At 47.5% G+C, this 20,465-nt stretch overlaps 7 protein-coding genes across 7 annotated transcripts; 2 read left to right on the forward strand and 5 right to left on the reverse strand.

Annotated features, from left to right (window-relative positions):
- Positions 1-991: 991 nt before the first annotated feature.
- On the reverse strand, positions 992-2,830 carry C922_01321 (hypothetical protein; the record flags this gene model as incomplete). Its single annotated transcript, XM_008816927.1, has 2 exons — positions 992-2,351; positions 2,508-2,830. 2 exons carry the CDS (start codon positions 2,828-2,830, stop codon positions 992-994), a joined length of 1,683 nt encoding a protein of 560 aa, XP_008815149.1.
- A 1,112-nt stretch (positions 2,831-3,942) lies between these two features.
- Positions 3,943-5,736, forward strand: C922_01322 (hypothetical protein; the record flags this gene model as incomplete). Its single annotated transcript, XM_008816928.1, has 6 exons — positions 3,943-4,012; positions 4,328-4,632; positions 4,833-5,035; positions 5,191-5,278; positions 5,400-5,490; positions 5,681-5,736. The coding sequence occupies 6 exons, from the start codon at positions 3,943-3,945 to the stop codon at positions 5,734-5,736; spliced, it is 813 nt and encodes a 270-aa protein (XP_008815150.1).
- A 934-nt stretch (positions 5,737-6,670) lies between these two features.
- C922_01323 (hypothetical protein) lies at positions 6,671-10,346 on the forward strand (the record flags this gene model as incomplete). The annotated part of the gene is made up of 2 exons (XM_008816929.1): positions 6,671-9,991; positions 10,128-10,346. 2 exons carry the CDS (start codon positions 6,671-6,673, stop codon positions 10,344-10,346), a joined length of 3,540 nt encoding a protein of 1,179 aa, XP_008815151.1.
- An 868-nt stretch (positions 10,347-11,214) lies between these two features.
- On the reverse strand, positions 11,215-11,637 carry C922_01324 (hypothetical protein; the record flags this gene model as incomplete). Its single annotated transcript, XM_008816930.1, has 1 exon — positions 11,215-11,637. One exon carries the CDS (start codon positions 11,635-11,637, stop codon positions 11,215-11,217), a length of 423 nt encoding a protein of 140 aa, XP_008815152.1.
- A 1,126-nt stretch (positions 11,638-12,763) lies between these two features.
- On the reverse strand, positions 12,764-14,112 carry C922_01325 (20S proteasome subunit beta 6; the record flags this gene model as incomplete). The annotated part of the gene is made up of 4 exons (XM_008816931.1): positions 12,764-13,195; positions 13,350-13,419; positions 13,547-13,654; positions 13,997-14,112. 4 exons carry the CDS (start codon positions 14,110-14,112, stop codon positions 12,764-12,766), a joined length of 726 nt encoding a protein of 241 aa, XP_008815153.1.
- Positions 14,113-15,180: 1,068 nt separating this feature from the next.
- On the reverse strand, positions 15,181-15,930 carry C922_01326 (hypothetical protein; the record flags this gene model as incomplete). The annotated part of the gene is made up of 1 exon (XM_008816932.1): positions 15,181-15,930. The coding sequence occupies one exon, from the start codon at positions 15,928-15,930 to the stop codon at positions 15,181-15,183; it is 750 nt and encodes a 249-aa protein (XP_008815154.1).
- Positions 15,931-16,967: 1,037 nt separating this feature from the next.
- Positions 16,968-20,081, reverse strand: C922_01327 (hypothetical protein; the record flags this gene model as incomplete). The annotated part of the gene is made up of 1 exon (XM_008816933.1): positions 16,968-20,081. One exon carries the CDS (start codon positions 20,079-20,081, stop codon positions 16,968-16,970), a length of 3,114 nt encoding a protein of 1,037 aa, XP_008815155.1.
- Positions 20,082-20,465: the final 384 nt, after the last annotated feature.

The raw sequence follows: 20,465 nt of genomic DNA on the forward strand, positions 1-20,465 counted from the left end.
ATTGTTAGCCTTTTTTTTCTGAATAGCCTTAACAGTTAAGGTACTTTTTTTTTTTCGTACAGTGGCATTATTTCTAAGATAAACTCCAGTTGGGGGTCTACTTTTGTGATAATAAGAAAAGAGCAAGTGGAAGTGTAAATTGGGCCAGCTTGTACAAATGTGTACGCAATTGGCATGCTTTGGAAGGAACTAGCCTAGGCATATGGATAAGGGGTGTAGGGATATGCATCAGCGATGGGCAGTATTACTGAAGTGGCGCGCCACACCAACTTGTTTGCATGCAAAGATACACTAACCGACTGATGCCACGTGGTAGCGCTCCTATCCAGATGGGTCTCTTCCCTAAGGGACTAATTCGCCCATGTAGAAAAGCATTTCGGTGATAATTCGAGAGAATAAGCTGGGGAACACAATCGTCTCCCCAGAGCAAAAGGGCATGCCACCAAACCCCAAAAAAAAAAAAAAAAAAAAACGCATCGCTACATCCCGTTTCGTTGTCCCAAATGAGCGGTTGTTTTTTTCCCCCCCCCATCACTTGATGTGAGTAGTTCACCAAGATGGGAAAGAAAAAAAAAAGTCCACTTTTCACAAGGTCAACATGTTGGAATGCCCCTTTTTCGACGTTGCAGTGGGTGATCGGCGAACGGGCTGCCACCAATGGGGTACCCCTTTTGTGTCAATTTGTGCGCCCCTTAAAAGGGGTCAACTCGCGGGGGAGAAAGGCGCATATGTGTACATGTCCACACAGTTGCCTTCAAAATAGGTCAACGAGGATCCAAAGAGCGATGTTATGCTATGCGATGTGATTCGATGCGTACTCACCAGTGGGAAATCCACCCAGAGGAGGCACATAACAAAGGAGCGCCGACGGAAGCCTGCATAGAGGAAGTAACTGCTATATAGCCTCACTGCGTCGAATGAATTGCCTCCCCCCCCAGGAGGGAATACTCCTCCATCGAGCGTTCCCCACGTGGAGCTTCCCGCCCCACATCTAGTGCTGTTTCTCCCCCGCGTGGCGCGCAGACTCCTCCGTGAGGACGTTGATATTCCCCCGAATGCACATGTCTGGGAATATGAGTGTGTCCGGCCTCTCCGCGTGGCCCGAGTTCCTTTCAATTTCTTCCCTCACCAAACAGTGCTTAAGCCAGGCATTCATAAAATCGGCTGGAGGCAACACTGTTTGGAGATAATAGAGGAAATTTTCATTCCATGCAATTTCGCAAAACTGTCGTTTCAATTCATATTCCTCACTCAACACTGCACACATCTTCTGGTCAGTAATTACATGTAGCTGTCTAATCACATCTTCTAAGATGGTGTAGACATGTTTTTCCGCATCCTTTATATTTGACCTGACTTGTTCATATAATTTATCGACTTTTTTCAACATGTCATTTAATTTTTTTTTCTCCCCTTTGACAACATTTGAAGGAACGGCACTGTGTTTTATCATGGCTTTATAAGCTAAATTTAGCGAAATGATTGCATCGTTTTTTTTACCCAACCAGGGGCAATTAACCCCACATAAATCCGTGTGTTCATGGCTCGGAACGCATTTATTGCATATGGGCAAGTGACAAATTGTGCAAAACATGCTGACACGTTCCTGCATATGTATTTTGCATTTACCTGATACAGTCTGTGCTTCGTTTAGTGTCTTCCGGATGTGTTTCTTTACAAGTTTGTTCTGGGTGTGAATCATATCATCACACTTTGGACACAGCTTGACTTCATCCGATTCACAATAAAATACAGATGGTGCGTTTCCACAGTAGTCACATAAGGGCAGGCTGAAATGTTCTTCTCCATTTGGGTCACATTCAAATTGTATTAAGTACCGAGGCAACAACTGGGAGTTATCAAAAATGATGTACTCATGATGGAAGGTATAGTGTGGGAGGACTCCGCATGCTGCCATGGTGTCTCCTCCCAAGGCTAAGTTTATCGTTTCGGTGTTTTCATCCCCTTGGTTAGCGTCCCCCCTGGATATGCCGCTCATACGGTTACCCTGCTGCTCATCCCTATCGCTATAATGGACCGTCAAGGAGTGATCCAATGCACTCACTTTCTTCTTGTCAATAAAGACGCTGTCATATTCTATTGGCACTGTGTCCCTGTTGTACATTTCTGCTTCCTTCTCGCTGACAGAGAGGGAGAGACCGACCCCCACGTCACATAGGAAGAATTCGAACACGCTTCTCTCCCCCGATAGCAACACCGTTTCGCTGTGCTTTAGGATGTTCCTCAGAGTTTTCTTCGCATTGTTCGTTGCGCCTGTCTCGCTCTCCAGCTTGGTTGGATTGACCATTGCAAGCCCTGCATCCAGCGACGTTAAGGGAAATCCCGGGATGCTGCGGGGGGGAAGGGGGTGCGGCAGGGGTTTCAGCGATGGGGGGCAACACAGGTGGGTCGCCACAACGCAGCATCATGACGCAGCAGCATTGCAGCGTAGCATCATTGCACCGCCGTATCACTGTACCGCCACGTCACCGCACCACCGCACATACTTGAAATTTCCCACGGAGAGGCGAAGCCCCCTGCGCGACACGGAAAATCCCCGCGTGCAGACGTCTTGGATGGAGTTATCCATGTCCAAAGACGAGACGTCAATAAAACTCTTCAAAACGAGTTTGTTCGAATTCCTTTTTTCAAACTTGTTTATCAGATGCAGAGGAGACACATGCCATGCCTGCACCAGTCGAACCCTGGACGTCCGCACATTCATTTGTAGCAGATACTCCAGCGTTAGCCATTCCTCTGAGTCTCGAAAGATTTGCGTCAGGTTGTTGTCCGAAAAGCTTATGTCTATTCCTAGCGGGTTTGACGTCATTTTGGCGAGGGATACGTGGTTGCAAGGTGGGAAGAGGAGGTGGAGCTCTGTTCTCAGGGTGTCCAAATGGGAGAGGCGAGATGGAGGAGCGCTAAACGGAAGACACGAAATGTGAAGCACTAAATGGACGGCGCTCAATGCGAAGCGCTCAATATAACTCATATGAAAAAGGTTTAACTCCCCCCTTACGCGGCCTTCACCCCAAACGGCGAAAGATATTAACAATTGATGCGCTCTGTTCCTTTACGTGGAATGAGCTGCCCGAGGAAAAATAGCCTCCCTAGAGGTGGGGGGAAAAACCTTTTTACGTTTCGTGGCGCGCGAAATGCGTCTTCGCGTGTGCACACGAAGGTACCTCTAAAGGGTGGAAGGATGTCACCAATACGCTACTTATCGGGTTAGCAGTTCGGCTGCTTCACATTTTACCAATTAGCAACTTTGCAATTTTGCAGCTTATTGGGACTTTGCGACTTTGCCACCGCGGAGCTGGGATACAACACAAAAATGATCTGAAGCGGCGCGCATGCGAGATGGGCCGCGCGTGACCACTCGGAGTTGTGCGCGCAGACAGGCAAAGCGTCCATTCCGGTGTTACAATTTCTGTGTTACCATTTCGGTGTTGCCTTGTCCGCGCGGTCATCGCTAAAAAAAAAGAAAAAAAAAATAAGCCTAACAAGAGCAAACGCGATCCATTTTGTGCGTCCAAAAAGGGGAGAGCGATTCCGTCCATTCGCCTACCCACTGCGCAGTGAAAATGCGGAACTGACTTCACAAAAAAAAAAAATGCGGAAAAAAAAAATCCCTGAGACGATGCCTCTTCTCACCGGATGATCAGCTTTAGCCACAAACTAGCATAGAAGTCACAAAAAAAAAAAAAAAAAAAAAACAACCCTATATTTCCATACAGACCACTCAATTGGTTCCTCAATTGGTTACTGAAGTGGTCACCTTCAATGTCGCTTGGAACAAGCCAGTAGAGCTACATAAGGAGGAGAAGGAAAGAAGAAACAACACAACTCGTTAGCTCTCGGAACAGTACCTCCATGTGGAAGTGATTCCCTACCCCGTCCTGAACCCTCTCGACATGAATCACCCCAATAAAGGAAGCAAACATGACAAGGCATAGCAAAAATAACACCGCCAATCCTATATTCACCTACCATGAAAGGAAGAAAGTATCCGGTGAGGACTACCCCCAGCCCTGTAGTGCTCACTTGTGTGTTAATAGAAGTTTCGCTCCATGTCATACTATGTTATTTTTGATGAAAGAGGGGCCAGCTAGAGTTGGTCTTGGGTGGCCCCCCGTGGGAGTCATCAGGAGTGCGTTCATGTGTAGGCCACCCTCGGCCAACTGGTCATCCGCCAAAAGGTCATCTTCTAATGGTCTTCCTCCAACTCGTCTTCCGTCAACTCGTAATCCATCCACCCCCCGCTCACTTCACCCCCCGCTCACTTCACCCCCCGCTCACTTCACCCCCCGCGCACATCCCCCCCTAGATGTGGGTACCCTGAAGGAAAGACTCGGGAAAGACTCCATGCGAAGATTCGAGCAGTGCTGGATATGCCTGCGGAACGCGGAGATACCCGTGAGTACCCCTTATGGATACATATTCTGCAAAATGTGCATTGTCAATCATTTCTTGACTCAAAAGAAAACCTACGCAAAGAGGAAGAGAGATTACGACGAACACGTTAAAGATTTGAAGAGGAGGAAAGACGAAGAGGCTTCTTATCAGATCGAAAGGGAGAAAAAAAAGTTCATGCAAGAGTTGGAAAAAATTGATAATTCTGAACATGTGCAGGTGATTTTGCACTCCTGGGAGGAAGGGAAAAAAGAGGGGAAAGAAAGAGGAAAAAAGAGCAGAAAAAAAACATCCCACTCATGCAGCAGGAGTATACCTCCTCCATGTGACTATCATCTCAACGTCGTTCCAATGCAACTATGCAGCATTTCCGTTGCACACCCCTAACAACGTGCACATCCGCTTCTCCCCCCACGTAGAAGGAAGAACAAAAAAACCTACTGGATATATCAAACAACTTTTGGTTGGCAAGCAACGCAAAGGTGACGGACTTGAGTAAGAAAAAGGTCAGTCGTCCATCGAAGAATCTTTCCTGTCCTGTTACTGGGAAGGCGCTGAAAATGGGGGATCTAATTGCCATTAGCCCGGAGGTATCGCAGGGAGGCGACGTGGCCGGCGGGGAGTAAGTCCTTTTCGTTTGAGCTCTCTGTGACCAGGCCAAGTGCATGCCTATGTGTATGTCTGTACGTGCGGGTTTGAGAGAGCAAGACACAGATTGGGCGCCACGCAGGCACCCGATCCGAGTTGTCATCACAATGCGCCGCTTCATCAACGCAGGGAGAGCTGGGTTTGCTCCTACTCCAAGAAGAATATCGATCACCAGAGGGCCATCCTCATCAAAAAAACGGGACAGATAATTATAAAGGTGGGTGAGCGTGGCAACTTCGGAGGAAGGGGTTCGCCAGTTGTTCCGCCTTCATCACTTGGCTCCACCATCTTCATGCCTTCTTCTCCATTCCTCCTCCCTCATGCCTCCCCCCTTTTAGTCCATTTTTGAAAAATTCATTTACGGGAAGAACACCCTGGATGTTACCGTCGGGGATGGAGACTTCATCGATTTGCAGCCAGGTGGCACAGGTACACACAGAGTTGCCTCCGCCAGAGGGTTTGCTTCTTGCCTGCCACATTTGCAAAGTGCCGTTTGTATGCCAGCTCGTCTGTAGACGTAGAGACGATGCAAGGGCGATGCAGAGGCCACGCAGAACGGTGTAATGCGAAGTTGTTTATTTTGAAATGTTCTTTTTCCCATTTTCCCCCTTCCCTGCAGCCTTCTGCTCGCACAGCAATGTCGAGAAGACCATGTACCGGGACCCCCTTCTGTGATGCAAGTGTGTAGGGGGGAGAGTCTGCGCCTGGCCCACCAATCCGTTGGACACCCCTTTGACTGTGGCTAACCACGCGCGCGGCGTCATCACGGCGTTTACATTTTTTCTGTATTTCCATGTGTACATGCATAAGGTACATGTCTACATTCCCGTGTTGTATTTTTCTTTCTTTTTTTCCGTAACTCCTGCTTCTTTTTTTTTGGTGTAATATGACCCTCGAAGTAGCCACCCTGTGCGGGTCAATCATCAGCATGAATCAGGTGGAGAGCACCCATAAGGACAGCTTCTAGCCGGTGCCCGATGCAGCGCAGCAAGGGTAAACTTGGGTGTGAACGTTCCAAATGGAAAGCGGCTTGTGTACTGTCGTGTGCTTCGCTGCGTCGTTTCGTCTTTGCTCCGTAGAGGAAGTAGGAAAAAGCTCCATCGGGGTGAAACGGAGTCATCACCGCCAACTCGTTGCACGTCAATTGCCAATATAGACAAAGTTACCTCTTGGGGGCTTCTCCGGCGCGTCGGGCTTCTACAATGCACACCAGACCAGTGGTGCACGGCTCTATTTCGGCGACCCCTTTGCGTATTGCCCGTTCGCCTATTTCCCTTTCACAAATTGCCCGTGTTGCCATTCTTCCGGAGGACGTGGCACAGTTAAGTGACACCTCCTGCCCTTCTGCTCACAGATGGTTTTCCGCTTAACGACCTGATGGGCTACGGTGACTTTTGTTTTTTTTCCATAGTTGATGTCATCCCGCGGGGTGTTCATTTTCTTCGTTTTATCACCTTTCGACACGCCTGTATGTTCGATCCCCTGCGCGGGGGGGAAGCTGCCCAGGTGAATGACTCACCAAAAAATATTTAAAAAAAAAAAAAAAACTGGAACAGGCCTGATGAAGAAAACAAAGAAAGCAGATTCGACGTAAAACTACACTTGGCACATGCTGCAATGTACACAATTGAAAGGATGTCGAAAATCGAAAGAATTGATGTTAACACTACTCACCATTATCTGCTTTTTTGTCAAACTGTACTTCTTTAAGGAAACAAATCCCCGAAGCAGCAGTCATTACTACCTTGGTCTGTTCAGGCGAAATGGGAACCTTCCACTTTTACACCAGAATTGTGGAAAACCTTCCACCAAGAGGTATAATTTTGGAAGAGGTACACACAGATATGACCATGGCAGTGTCCACCAGAGTAACAAAAAGAAGGTCACCCTCTTTGTGACTCGGTTAACCCCAACCGGTGGTACCAAAGATGGAAAACAGAGGAGAAGCATCACTAAGGGATTCCCACGTCTCTCCCGTTTGAAGGTAAGCAGCGGGGAGGACCAAGGTGGTTCAACTGGAGCATCGACCCATGGCGTAGACGTAAACGGGGGAGCCGGCAACGGAGAAAGCGACAACCGGGAAAGCGGCAATGGGGAAGACGGCAATAGGAAGAGCGACCCTCCACCCGATGACCAATCACAAATCGTTGGCAACAGAAAAAAAAAAAAGGTAAACTTCAAATTTACCTCGTGGAATAACACCAACGAAATGAGCAGCTTTGACCTCGAGAAGTATAGCAAGCACAACGAATCAGTAAGTAGTGAAAATTTCTCTCCAGATTTTCAGTCCGCCTACTACTCCGCGAAAAGTACGTCGGAAAAACCCAGTGCCAGTCACTCCAATATAGTAATCAATCAGGAGTTAGTCAATGCCTTATCCGTTGAAGATCTCTTTGACGTCCTAGACAAGCACAGTGAAAGCGCCAAAACGGATGCGGAAAAGAGAAAAGTCTTTAACGAAGTCAACATCGTGACGGCTTATCACCGTATAGCCAAACATGTGAAAAATAAAAATTACCGCTGGAGGGGAGAAGGCAAGGGGAAACAAGAAGCGGCAGCGAGTAGCGACTTCGACCCGGTCACCTTCAGCCTCTTCGAGACGTATTCAACACTGGGGGGATGGCAGTCCAGCGGCGAGCTGCCAAGTGGGGAGCAGTCCAGCGGGGAGCAGCACAGCAGCGTATTGCCAACGGAGCACCCCTCAACGGAGCTTCCCCAAACGAACGAGCACGCACAGCGCGAAGAGGACCGCCCCCCCTGTAACAACCACGCAAATCTGCTCACCAGACGCACCTACCGCAGCGTATACACACTGATGAAGGAGACTCTACTCACCAACGCGCCCGTAATCCCAAAGCACGTGGCGAACATCGCATGGGCGTCAGCCATTCTGTCCAATCGAGAAGTGCACCTATGGAAGAATATAAAAAAAAGATTTTTCGAAAGTGCCAACAATTTCAAGGCACAGGAAATCTCCATCATCCTCTGGTCCTTCAGTGCAATCAAATTCGAGCTGATCACCACGAAGGAGGAGTTTATCTCTGTGCAGAAGTGCTTGTCCAGATATTTGAAGGAGCACAAATTTAAGGCCCAAGAGTTTAGCAACGTCATTTGGGCCATCGCAACATCCAGCTGTTGTAACTACGACCTGTTAATAAGCCTCTACAATTATGCCCTAGACATATTTGATTCTCTTCTTCTGAAAGATATAGCCACGGTTTTGTATAGTCTCTCTATTTTTGCAGCCGATTCTGCTAATAAGGACATTCTCCATGTCATCAGGGAGAACCACCTCACGAAGTTTGGCCTAGAGGAAGACTACCTAACGATTAGTAAACTTAACGAAGATCTCACAAATGAATCGAAAAACACATTCGGAAAAAACTTCACCTATTTTGAACTAAGCAGTGGGGACCCAAATTCGGATATCACCACTGACAGTTTAGTGACGGAGAAGAACACAGCTAGCGATAAAAAATATGCGGCTTTTCTCCTGTTTGAAAAATTTCTGCTATACTCTCTGGAGAGGATTGCAAAGGAGAAGGACAAAATGACTATGCGGACATGGTCCAGCATTTTCTGGCCCTGCGCGAATGTCGGCTTGGGTCTCTACAGGGACGTGCCCGCGCAGCATGGGTTGCGCTACTACGGGTGTGCTGGCCAGGGGAATAGTGTCCATGAAAGTAGTCAGCAGGGAAGCAGTCTGCAGGGAAACGGTGGCAACGTCACGCCCGAGGAAGCCGCTCCGCCCGCCAACTGCAAGCCGTATGTACACATCATCAACGGGGAGTATGTCTTCCCCCTCATGGAAGAGAAGCCACACCGGGAGGTATCTACCGCGCTGAACCAGAAAGAAATGGCGGACCTTGGAATAGATGTCCCTCTAGACATATACAATAGGAAGGAGAACAAAGTGGGTCATTCCTCCACATATAAGACTCACGTGAAGACATGGGATGGTAATCATTTAGAGGGGACAAACGGGAAAGAAGTAGGAAGAAGGGACACGGTGGAGGTCAACCGATTAGAGGAAACGCACAATGGGGAGAAGTCCACTGATCCGAATAGCAATCTCCCTAAGGGCGATCCAAACGAAACACAACATGTAGACTTACTAAGCAGCCAAATGAACAGACCGGCTTGGAATTCCTCCCCTGGAGGTAGCAAAGGAAGCAGCGTAGGAAAGAACACCACAGAAGAGGAATCACACCGACAGGGGAGTAACCACAAAGGGGGACAAATAGACGAGGACAAATATGGCAACTTTATGAATCACCTAAGTGAAGAAAAAGAAGACGAAAGTCTATATAACGACACAAACAGGAGCATGGCGATGATGAAGTTGCTAAGCCTCTTCCAGTCCCAGTTGAAAGAGAAGAGTATAAAATGGACTAAGTGTGAAGTTCAATCGATTGCCAACATCCTGTGGAGTCTTTCCATCTTGAATCTCTTCCCCAGCAGCATTTTTGAAAATGCCCTACACGAATGTAATAAGAGATTTATAAAATATGGGAAAAAAAAAAATTCAAGCAAATTGCAATTTTTCATCTCACAAATCCACCAGTCGCAGTTGTATCAGGCCGCTTTTGCTTACTGCTTATTTTTAATGAGGAAAAATTCAAAGGGAGGTAAACAAATGGACAAAAGATATGAACAGACGGTACCTGCAAATGATCATATCGATAATACTGCGTCGCTGAAGAGAAAGATACAAGCTACATTTGACAAACATTTTAAAGTCTCCCTGAACACGTTAAATATATGGAAAAAACAACTAGCTAGAAATCAACGAAGAGAAGAGAAAAATCAAATTTCTTCATCTGTACATAGGAAAATTTCGAACGATTTGAGGCACCTTAGTATTTTTCATCACAACGAGTATTTCATTTTGGACTCCCTCCTCGTGGATGTTTACTTGCCGCGCTCGAAGGTACCCTGGATATGTTGCGAAGGAGCCACGTGGCGGGGCAGTATCACACCGTTGTGATGTCCCATCTATGAGGCAACACCGACGGAACACCAGCGCAACACCAACGACATACCCCTTTTTCCCCCCCCCTCTTCAGGTCGTCATAGAAATAGACGGACCCAGTCATTTCCTCCAAAAGGGGAAACTCATTCTGTACAACCCCAATTCGCTGTTCAAGAAGAGACTGCTCAGGGCGCTTGGCTTCTCTGTCATTTCCATTTCCATTAGCCACCACACCTTCATGTTCAGCGCCCTGAATACGTTCAATTTTGTGAAGAAGTTCCTGAGCAGCGTGAACTTTGGCAGAGTAGCTTAGCCGCAGCGCTGCACAAAGCGGATGTCTCCCAATTTTTTTGTTCTCCCTTTCAAAGTTCGGCGCATTTGCCGTGTGGCGAGTTTAGCGGCCGTTTGGAGGCCCCCTTTTACCGCACTGCTTATGCAGCTCTTTACCCACCTCTTTTACTTACCTGCATGCATTCCTGTCACCCAACTTGCGGCTTTCGCTCGTGTGTTCCTCCCCACCCCAAAGGCGTCTGCACACACGTGGGGAAAGGGCCATGCAACGGATGTCTAACCGCTGGAGCAAAACAAAATGTTGCAATGTTTTTGAAAAAGTTGCCTTACCTGTTCATATTTTTTTTTTTTTTTTTTTTTTTGCACACACAACTGCCTTTTGGCTAGCTAATCCAAATTTCTGAAAGGTTCATTTGATTTGTCATATTTACAAAAAGGGGAAGAGATAAAGTTGGAATGAAAAAAAAATTACAAACATGATAGTGGGATGAGTCCTTATTTATATCCATCAGGCAACTGACCAGCGGTGGGTCTACATTTGATAATGTCTGCGCCGTGATAGGGACGCGTCATTCCTTTTCGCGGCTTGGGAAATCGATTTACACACGTGTGGACACTCAAGAGGGTACGCCCCCTTTCCCTAACCCACGCGTGAGCCGCACAAGAGGAAAACTGCACGTTCCGTTCGAATAAAATATGCAAAGTGAGGCTGCGGTGTGAGGGGAGGAAATGCCAAAAATCGCGCACAGACGCAACAAAAATAAGAAATAGCTACTGAAATTTTTCGGACGTTTCAATAACTTAAAAGGGCTGTGTGAACCTTGTGCAAGGTGAATGGGTAAGGTGTGAAACGCTCCCCGTCCAAGTTAACACTGCCTGTATAGGCAGCCTCAGTCCTTCCTTATGGATGACATGTAGCGGAACAACAACTTGGGCACCTCCAGCATGTCCACTTCATCCTTCTCAAGCACATTCTTCAACTTCTCATCGGGGATGATTTTCCTCTTGGTGTTTGGATTTTGCAAATTATTTTCCTTAATGTATTTCCACGCATATTTCAGAACAAAAACTCTGGACGCAGTGTCTGTGTTTAAAAACTCCTTCAAGGGACTCTTAATTTCGCAGTCAATTTGTAATCCATTTGGTTTCTTTTCCTTGACGTCTGTGTGTTTTCCTTTTGTTCCACTGTGCTCTTCATCGTTTGTACTGAAGTGATTTTTTGCGTAAAATTTGGTGAATTCCCTTGGTTGGAATTTTATCCCTCGAGGGGTGCACAGTCTGCCGTTTAGTATATTCCTTCTGAGGGAGTCCATTTTGTTCGCTTTGTGGTGGTTAAGAGGTGAACTTAATAAATGCGTGTTGGCAGCAGAGCAGTAAAGCGGGAGAGCAGCCAAACAGTACAGCTATGGTTAAGCTGCGTAAAAATGTACAGGCCTGGAAAATATATGTGCGCCTTTGTCCCTCGTTCAGTTTCTTTTACACTTTGGCTGATGGTGAGCACATTAACGGGTAAGTGCGCCCTGGTTTTATGCCAGCAAGTGGAACATATCGTGTCAACACGGGGGGGTGTGCATGCGGGGAGTGGTGTGAGCTCCTTCGCGCGTAGCCCTTATGGCTCCATTTTGCAGCTTTTACGCTGATTGGGCTAATTGCGCTAATGGCGGCTTGTGTGCCTTTTATTTTGCTGTCCCGTTTAGCGCTTTTTTTTTTTTTTTTTTGCCCCTTTTAGCACTTTTTTTTTTTTTAATCTCTTTACCACTCCCCCCCTGTTTGGTGTTCCCTACCGAGTGCCCCTTCATCGGGGCGGTGGATGTCCAGGGGTCTAGGCGTCCAAATGCGTCCGGATGACCGGACGTACACATGTGCGACGCGTTTCCGTACGGAATACGCGCGCAATCAGCGCATGCCTAATACCTACGAGGGGGAGTATTCGGAGGACGGGAAAACAAAGGTGGCATGCGCCCTTTTCACCCCACTTTGTTCTTTTTTTTCCATTTTGTTACTCCCCTTTCGGTAATCGTGAAGAATGTTTTTGCCTCCCGCCGCATGAGCATTAACATGGGCGCCCTTTTAATGGGTTATATGACGGGGGAAAATTAAAATGGAGCATTTGTTCCACATGGAATTTTTTTTTTTCACTTCGTTACGCTTTTGCTTTGTTCTCCCTCCGCGTGCACGTTGCACAGTTAAAATTTTGTGGTCAGAAAAAACGGAAAAATACGGAAAACGCAGCTATATGGAACATGGGCACAATGGTAGGGGAAGTGACGTAGTTGTGTTTGTTCCCTCACTTTTTTGACAAGCTTGCGTAGAGAAGGGGCATCGCACTTCGCGGGGGGCAAAACCCACATGGATGAGGCCAAATGGATGAAGCGAAATGGATGAGGCCACATGGATGGAGCCACTTCGACGAAGCCACATGAGCTGCTAACCGCTCACCTAGTCCTGCTTCAGCTCCAGCGTGGTGGTGTTGACGCCCATCTGGTCGATAATATAAATCTCTGTTGTGTCTCCAGTGTATATGTCCCTCTCTGTCGCTGACGTAATGGCGTCTTTAACAAAATCGATGTCGTCTCTCAAATTGAAGTCTAAATTCTTGATTAGCTGGTTCTTCTGTTCCATTCGGTTGTCTAATATTGGAAGGATCAGTGCCGCTCCGCTTCCAACACAGGAGTGCGTTGCTTCGCAGTACGATCCGATGGCATCGTAATTGTATAGGACTCCCCTGTTGTCGTCACTCACTCCCGCCAACAGGTTAAACGCGTAGTAGGGGAAAAATCTTCTGCTGTATAGTATCACGCAAAGCAGCCTCGCTATGACGTGAATGTCCGGGTAGTGCCCGTGCTCCAGCACGAAGAGCTCAATTTTTTTCTACACAAGGGGGAGAGTGGCGGTGAAGGTGGGTAAGCTTGGCGCAAGGGGGGAGGAGGAAGTTGATCGGCCACCCACATAGTTACGCCTTCCACTTGATGAAGCTTCACAGTTGACCTCTCTGTTAGCTTTTCGCGTAGCTCCCTCTTCTTACCTTCAACAACGAGTGCAGCGTCCTGATGTCGGATTGCATCCCAGAGGAGCCGATAATGCACTTATCCGTTCTGCGGATAGGAGGAGGAGCAGTAGGTTATTATGGGTGGCCTGCACACTACTCGTTCGGCGAAGAGGCTTCTCTCCCGATAGCCCATTCACCCAAGCAACGGCAGACGAGAAAACCATGCTGCTTACAGTTTTGATATTTTGGGACAGTGTCTCGTGTAAATTGAGTAGGACAGGGACAGTCTGGTGTCTGCAGCCAATATGACGTAATCCTTGCCGGTCACTCCGATAACGGTTCTGTTAGAAAGGAAGTATTAAAAAAAAAGAAAAAAAAAAGAAAGCCAACATTCATGTGTAACGTTTTTCATATGAGTATGATTCACCTCCTTTGTGAGGATGAAGTGACGCCAACACCCATCGTGCTGGGAAAACCCGTCGGTTAATTCGTCCCCTAAGGTTTGCTACTCATTTGACGAAAGAGAGCCCACTGTGTTATGCCTCCTTGGCGTCATCCCTGTGGATCTATTTTTTTCTTTCTTCATCACTGTGCCGTGTGGGTATCATTCCCCAATCGCTTTTCTCTCTCCCTCCATGACCGATTTTCTCCGACTGGGTTATATCCCCTCTGCTTTGGCATACCCTCCATTGTCGACGTAAGGGTTCCACCGCTTAAACCCGCGGCCATGTTCCACTGCGGCTTCCCTCTCCTCTGGCTTCTTCTCTTCTGAGTAGTCACTCAGTGACAGGATTTCCATCTTATCGGGTGGGAGTGCTCGGAAGAGAAGAAAGGGTTATCTGCTTGCAGCTGACTCGTTGGCACTTCTCGCGCAAATGCGAATGGGCGAAATGGTGAGCGGCCGCAATGGGATTTTCGTTCACCACGCGGAGATAGCTCTTCTGTGGTTCGTCTTTTGTCGTTCCTCCTTTGTGATTCTTCCTAAGTGAGCCTTCTTTTCGCAGTGGCAGGAACTGCTTCGAAGCTATTCGCACCTAGGATGGTAATTTTTTTTTTTTTTAACCCCAAATGGAGATACCCCCACTGCGCAGAGTTTTGCAATGCCCAGTTGTACACATATGACGCGCGCGCAGTGGGGATGACCGCGTTTGCACGCTAACGGTGCCTTCCCACGTTGGTTGAAATTCGCTTTCATTAATACGGCACTTTTGTTCTGTTTCCTTCCGCGAAGCTAATCTAAGTGGCGTCAGAGTGAAGGAGCCATCAGTGCGAACAGTACTTCTCCTCGCATGGGTAAGTTGCTAGTGTTGTATCTCGCTTCCACGCAGATGGACACACGCGAAGTGAGGAGCACACACCCTTTCGCCATGTATGCATTTGGTGTCGGAGGACGAATCGGTCTGGGTGTTTACACTCACTAAGTAGTCTGTTTATATAACTATGATGAGGTGTTTTATTTTTTTTTCCTCTTTCTCTCTCCATTTGACCGACTCTGTTGGACATAGAATTGGGGACACACTGCACAACGTGGGATAACTCCCAGTAACGAATAACATCGAAAGGACAACCGTCTAACACCACGGTAGAGGAAAAAAAAAAAAAAAAAAGCAGCAAGGAGAAAAGAGCATGGAGCAAGTGCAAAGTTGCTACAGTGGGACATATACATGCGTAAATGTACACCTCTGCGTGCATGTAACGCAGGGATTACAGAAAAAAAAAAAAAAAAAAAGGACGGCACGTCAGCGTTAAAATAAGAGGGGAACCCTTCACGGGGGAAAGTACCCATTTGGCGGGTGCCCCATGGGAAAGCGTATTTGACTCTCCTCTTCAACCGCTACTCCGGGGAAGTGACCCAGAGGACATTATTCTACCCCCCGCGAGGAGCCTGAAAATGGTGAGCGTCATTCCCCGGCTTCAGGAACATGATGTTGGTCGCGTGTGGAGTGGTGTAGTTAAACAGATTATAGGGCTTCACAACAGCGGCTGGACGGGTGCCTCGGTTGCTTCCGCGATTGCTGCCGCGATTGCTGCTGCATTTGTTGGGACATTTACCCCCGTGATGGCTCCCCCCATTCTTATCTGCCCCTGTGCCGAGTTGCCCCCCAGCATGGGTTCTGCGCAAGTACCGCTCCACAGCCAAAGATATGGAGTGTCTATACAGATTGTACTCCTCTGAGGACACGAACAGATTGTAATCAATCAGATGTAGAAACGTACCCTCCAGTTTGTTTATCTCTTCAGTGGAGACCCCTCCGACCTTGGCATAAAACGCATTGGAGTAGTATAAGTCATCGAAAAATTTCGCAGCAATCATGGTAGCCGTTATGAGCAATCTATGGATGCAGAGAAGAGACAAAGTGATGTCCGTATTTGTCTTGACAATTCGGTCCAGGTATATGATTAGGAGGACAAAGCATTCATTGCTGCACCCGGTGTATTTTCCAATCCGCTCCATATAACTCTTAATCGATATGTCTGGCACTTTGGATGCATGGAAGCTCGTGATTTTTCCGTTCCCGTTGTTTATCTTTATCATGTTTTCTAAAACGATAGGAAGGTAGGAAAGGTACCTTTTGTCTGTCCTTGGCACATCTGATTCTGTGTCATAGTCCTCCATCTGGTGCATCCGTATGATTCATGCTTTTTTGACTACACACTAATCTGTTTGGGCATCCTCGTGGGGGAGGAAGCCCTCATATGGGGAGACCAAACAGTTATCGAGAGGAAAGAGGAGGGGTGACAATGAGCACAAAGGGGAGTTGTCACCACTTCGTCCCTCATGTCTTCACGACGATGCGCTTGCTAAATGCCGTGGTCACATCGTCTAATCGATTGGCCGATCGAGCGATTCAGCGACTGGCCGCTCCACCGATTAACCGCCTTGCCGCTTCACCGCTTCTCCACTTAACTGCGGACAGAAAGGCTAATCTACAGACGCCCAGTTTTGCCAAATCGAATGCTCACTCGGAAGAGCTTACCGCAGTCGCGCATGCACCGGGAAATTAAAAAAAAAAAAAAAGAAGAAGCAGAAGAAGAGGAAGAAGAAGAGGAAGAAGAAGAGGAAGAAGAAGAGGAAAAAAATAAAAAAAGAACAAAAGAATGAAAAAAGAGAAACAAAAACGCACGCATACACGTGTGCGCACGGGGAAACTAACTACCCGCGAGGCCAACTTCACCGTTCCGCGCCTCAAAAAAAAAAAAAAAAAGAAAACAGCTTTATTTGCTACGCGGAATTACGAGGAATGACCGCCTCACGGGGGGAACCGCAAATGGTATCCAAATGTCCGACTTGCGCGGAGCCTCACGATGGGGAAAAAACGCAGCGGTGTACGCATGTGTCGTAAAAAAAGGGGGGCGTGGCCCTTCATGTGAAGATGCGGCTCCATCCGTCTGTGCCCACGAGTTCGACCTGGTTAGCGACGCCACGGTAAGGTACCCCTCTACAGGAAAAAAAAAAAAAAAAAAAAAAAGAAACCCTTCACAACGTTGTGATATTGTTTTATGCGAAATGGTTGAGTGTACACAAAGGTGATACACACACGTAGTTCTCATGCGTCGGAGCATAGTTCCACCTATCCTTCCATCAAAAGCAGAGCTCATGTCGTAACTATGCCCCCTCCCCACTTCCCAACGTTGGTACTTCTCCACCCCGTGCTACCCCTTAAACATCACTTGGGGCTTCTTTGCGGAGTGCACGACCGAGCCAGGCTTCACCTTCGAGGCGGGATTGTTTGCCAGCTCCATGGGGACGATATTGTTGGAAGATATGAGGAACTGCTTCAGATCGTAAAATAAGTGTGAATCCTGCTCCGTGATAAACGAGATCGCCATTCCCTTCATTCCGGCTCTCCCAGTACGTCCAATCCTGTGTGTATACGATTCGATGTCTTTAGGCATGTCGAAGTTAATGACAAGTTTGACTCCCTGCACATCGATACCTCTTCCAGCAACATCGGTTGCTACTAAAATGTCGAAATCTCCATTTTTAAAATTGGTCAGCGTTTGTTCTCTCAGGTCTTGTGCCTTTCCACCATGCAGAGAGATTGCCCTGAATTTCATTTTACTAATCGATTTAGCAATGATGTCTGCTACTTTCTTCTGATTCACAAAAACGATTATGGGGGGCTCATACACTTCTAGGATCTCTTGCAGTTTCTGTTTCTTCTTCCCTTCTGTAATGAATTCTAATTTTTGTTCTATGGATCTTTTTCCAGCCCCGGGGTCTCCAATGGATATGTATGCTGGGGCTCGGAGATACTTCCTTGACAATCTCTCCACTGCTGGAGGCATGGTCGCAGAAAACATCTGCGTTAATCGGTAGAGACGATGTCCAGCCTTTGCCATCATCTCTTCCTGCAGAGCTAGAGCATCATCTTCTGATTTCAAATTGGACGTTGGTATTTTGTCCAGAATGAAATGAACGGAGTCTTCGAACCCCATGTCCATCATCCGATCTGCTTCATCCAGGATTACATAGTTACATTGATTTAAGACAGTGTATGCTTTATCTAAGCAGTCTTTTATTCTTCCCGGGGTTCCTATAATAATTTCTACCCCTTTTCTCAGCTCAAACGCTTGTGCCTCGGCATTTCTTCCTCCCACCACTGCTACCGCTCTACAGGAGCAGTAGGATGCAAACTTATTCGTTTCGTCGTAAATCTGGATGGCTAATTCTCTTGACGGAGCGATAATAAGAGCATAGGGCCCATCTTGAGATGTTTCATATGTCAACGGGGGGAGGTGTTTCACGTAAGAAAGCATGGGTAAGACAAATGCGGCTGTTTTACCAGAACCCGTCTCTGCGATCCCGATTAGATCCCTCATTTCGAGGGCTATCGGTATAGCTTGCATCTGGATTGGAGTAGGCTTCTCATACTTTGCCTTCTTAATAGCTTTTAACAAATCGCTAGAAAGGTTGGACTCTTCCCATCGTCTGATGGGTGCTGGCACGATACCTCCTTTAATGTAAATCTCGTTATCCTCTCGAAAAATCCTCCAATCTCTGTCCGTCATTTCTTCTCTCTTCTTCTCACTCCAGTGTTTGTTCTGAACATCCTGGATGATGTTTGTCACTTTCGGTTCGTAGATGAATTCTCCCGTTTTGCTTCTACTCAGGGAGTGATTATTTGGGTTCGTTAGATGCTCCATTGGGTTCGGCGTGTTCGCCAGGGCTGACATGCCTAAATGGTTAGATGTACCGTTGGTCCAGCGGTCAGACGCACCATTCGTACAGCGGTCAGAAGTACCATTCGTCCAGCCGCTTGACGCTGCATTATCGCTGTTGGTACCCGCCTTTGTGCCGCTCCCCCTATGGTGGAGGTCCTTCTTGAGCGAATTCTCCTCAGTCGCTCCTTTCTTCACACTAAAGTTAATCCTATTCTGCACTAACTTATCGTAGAAGTTATTTTTCTTTCTCTGCTCCCGGACGTCTATCCCTGCGATGTACCCTCGTCCGAAGAGAAGCTGCGGCTCTAGCCTGTTCTGGTATAATGGGTTGGTGTCATTTCTGGAGGTATCCTCCGATTGATCCCATTCGAAGTTGAATATGTTCCTGAACTTCTCCGAAGGCTTCTGCATCTTCTTCTTCTTCCTTTTGTTTAGTCCTAAGTATTCCTGCTTGATGAGTTCTAATTCCTTTTCCCTTTGGCTTTCCCGTTCGATGGCGCTGATATTAAGCATGTTCAGCTCCGCTAGGGACGATTCCACCTTTGTGTACGCGCTGGGCAGGCCCAAAGGGCTCTGCACGCCGCTTTCAGCGCTTCCCCCGCTTCTGCCACTTCCATCGCTTTCCTCGTCGGTCGAGTCTCCATTTGACAGCTTCCGCCTCCTTCCCTCCTCATTCGCCTCGGAGTTCCTCCTTAGCCTATGAGGTCTGTCATGCTTCGAGTGGGTCTTCCTATCGATCTCCTTCTTCCTCCCCCTAGCGTCTTCGACGTCCTTCCCCTGCAACTTCCCCCTCGGATGGTCTTCCTCCAGCATAGGAATCCTTTCATTTTCTCCTTTGTCAGCCTTCCGCTTCATTTCTTCTCTGTCCCTTTTTGTTAAGAAGATGAGTTTCTCACCCCCACTGCTAACGTTGGCAAAGATCTTGCTGTTCCCACTAACTGCGTTGGTGGGTGTAGTACCGCTTCTGACGTGATTGTCTCGTTGGGATTCTTCCCTTCTCTCCTTCTTCCTAATTTGGTCGTATTCCCCCCCTTCGAGGTTCTCCATTTTTCTTTTATTTTTACCGCTAAATAGGTCTTCATCCGAAGAGGCGTCGGAAGAGCTGGATGAGCTATACAGGTTGATTTTTTTCTTTTTTATCCCGTTGGGAATCAATCTGTACGTGTCTCTCCGGAGAAGGTTACCACTAGGAGGTGTCCCCTCCTCGTGTGGAACTCTGCTGTGTTTTGCTTGTCCGTCTGTATGTTCACTGTCTCCGCCGCTTCCCACTTGTGTGACTAGCTCTTTCTCATTTTTCTCCCCTTCTTGGGACTTCTCCTCTAACCTGTCTTTCTTTTCTTTTCTCTTTTTTGTTTCCCCTTCCTTTTCACTATCATTTTGCAGTAGATCCTTTTCTGTCTTCCCTTCCTGGCTACCCTTTTGGATGTTCTGGAAGGGGTTGCTAACTGAGGCCTTCTCTTGGGTCTTCCCCTGGCATACCAGTTGGTCGTTCTCCTGGGCCTCCCCTTGGCTTACCACTACGTCCTTCTCTTTGGCCTCTTCTTTTTTCTCCTCCCCTTGCGCCTCCTCCGCGGGGGGTTGTTTTTTCCTAAACAGGAACATCTTCGCGGCGTGGAGGCATGAGCGCAGGGGAAAGGGGAAAAAGAAGGAACGCCTCCTTGTCAGTAGGTTAGGTATACAATACTACGTGTATAGCATATAGCGTGCGCGTAGGGGTACACTGACAGGTATTCCCTCACACGTGTATGATCATTCGCGATGGGCCACTTTCCCCCCTTCACTCGCTTCACTTATGTACAGAAAAAAAGAAGGAAGAACAAGAACAAGAAGAAGAAGAGGAAGAAAATAAAAAACAAATCGGCACAGTTGTGAGGAATGCCGCATCCCCATCAGTCCACGCCAAAATCCGCGAACATGTGAAAAAGAAAAACGTTTTGCCAAGCGGTAGGACCATAGGTTACCTCCTCCGGGTTAATTGCAAAGAGA

This window comes from Plasmodium inui (genome assembly GCF_000524495.1).
Source record: "Plasmodium inui San Antonio 1 unplaced genomic scaffold supercont1.4, whole genome shotgun sequence".
Classification (NCBI taxonomy): Eukaryota; Apicomplexa; class Aconoidasida; order Haemosporida; family Plasmodiidae; genus Plasmodium; species Plasmodium inui.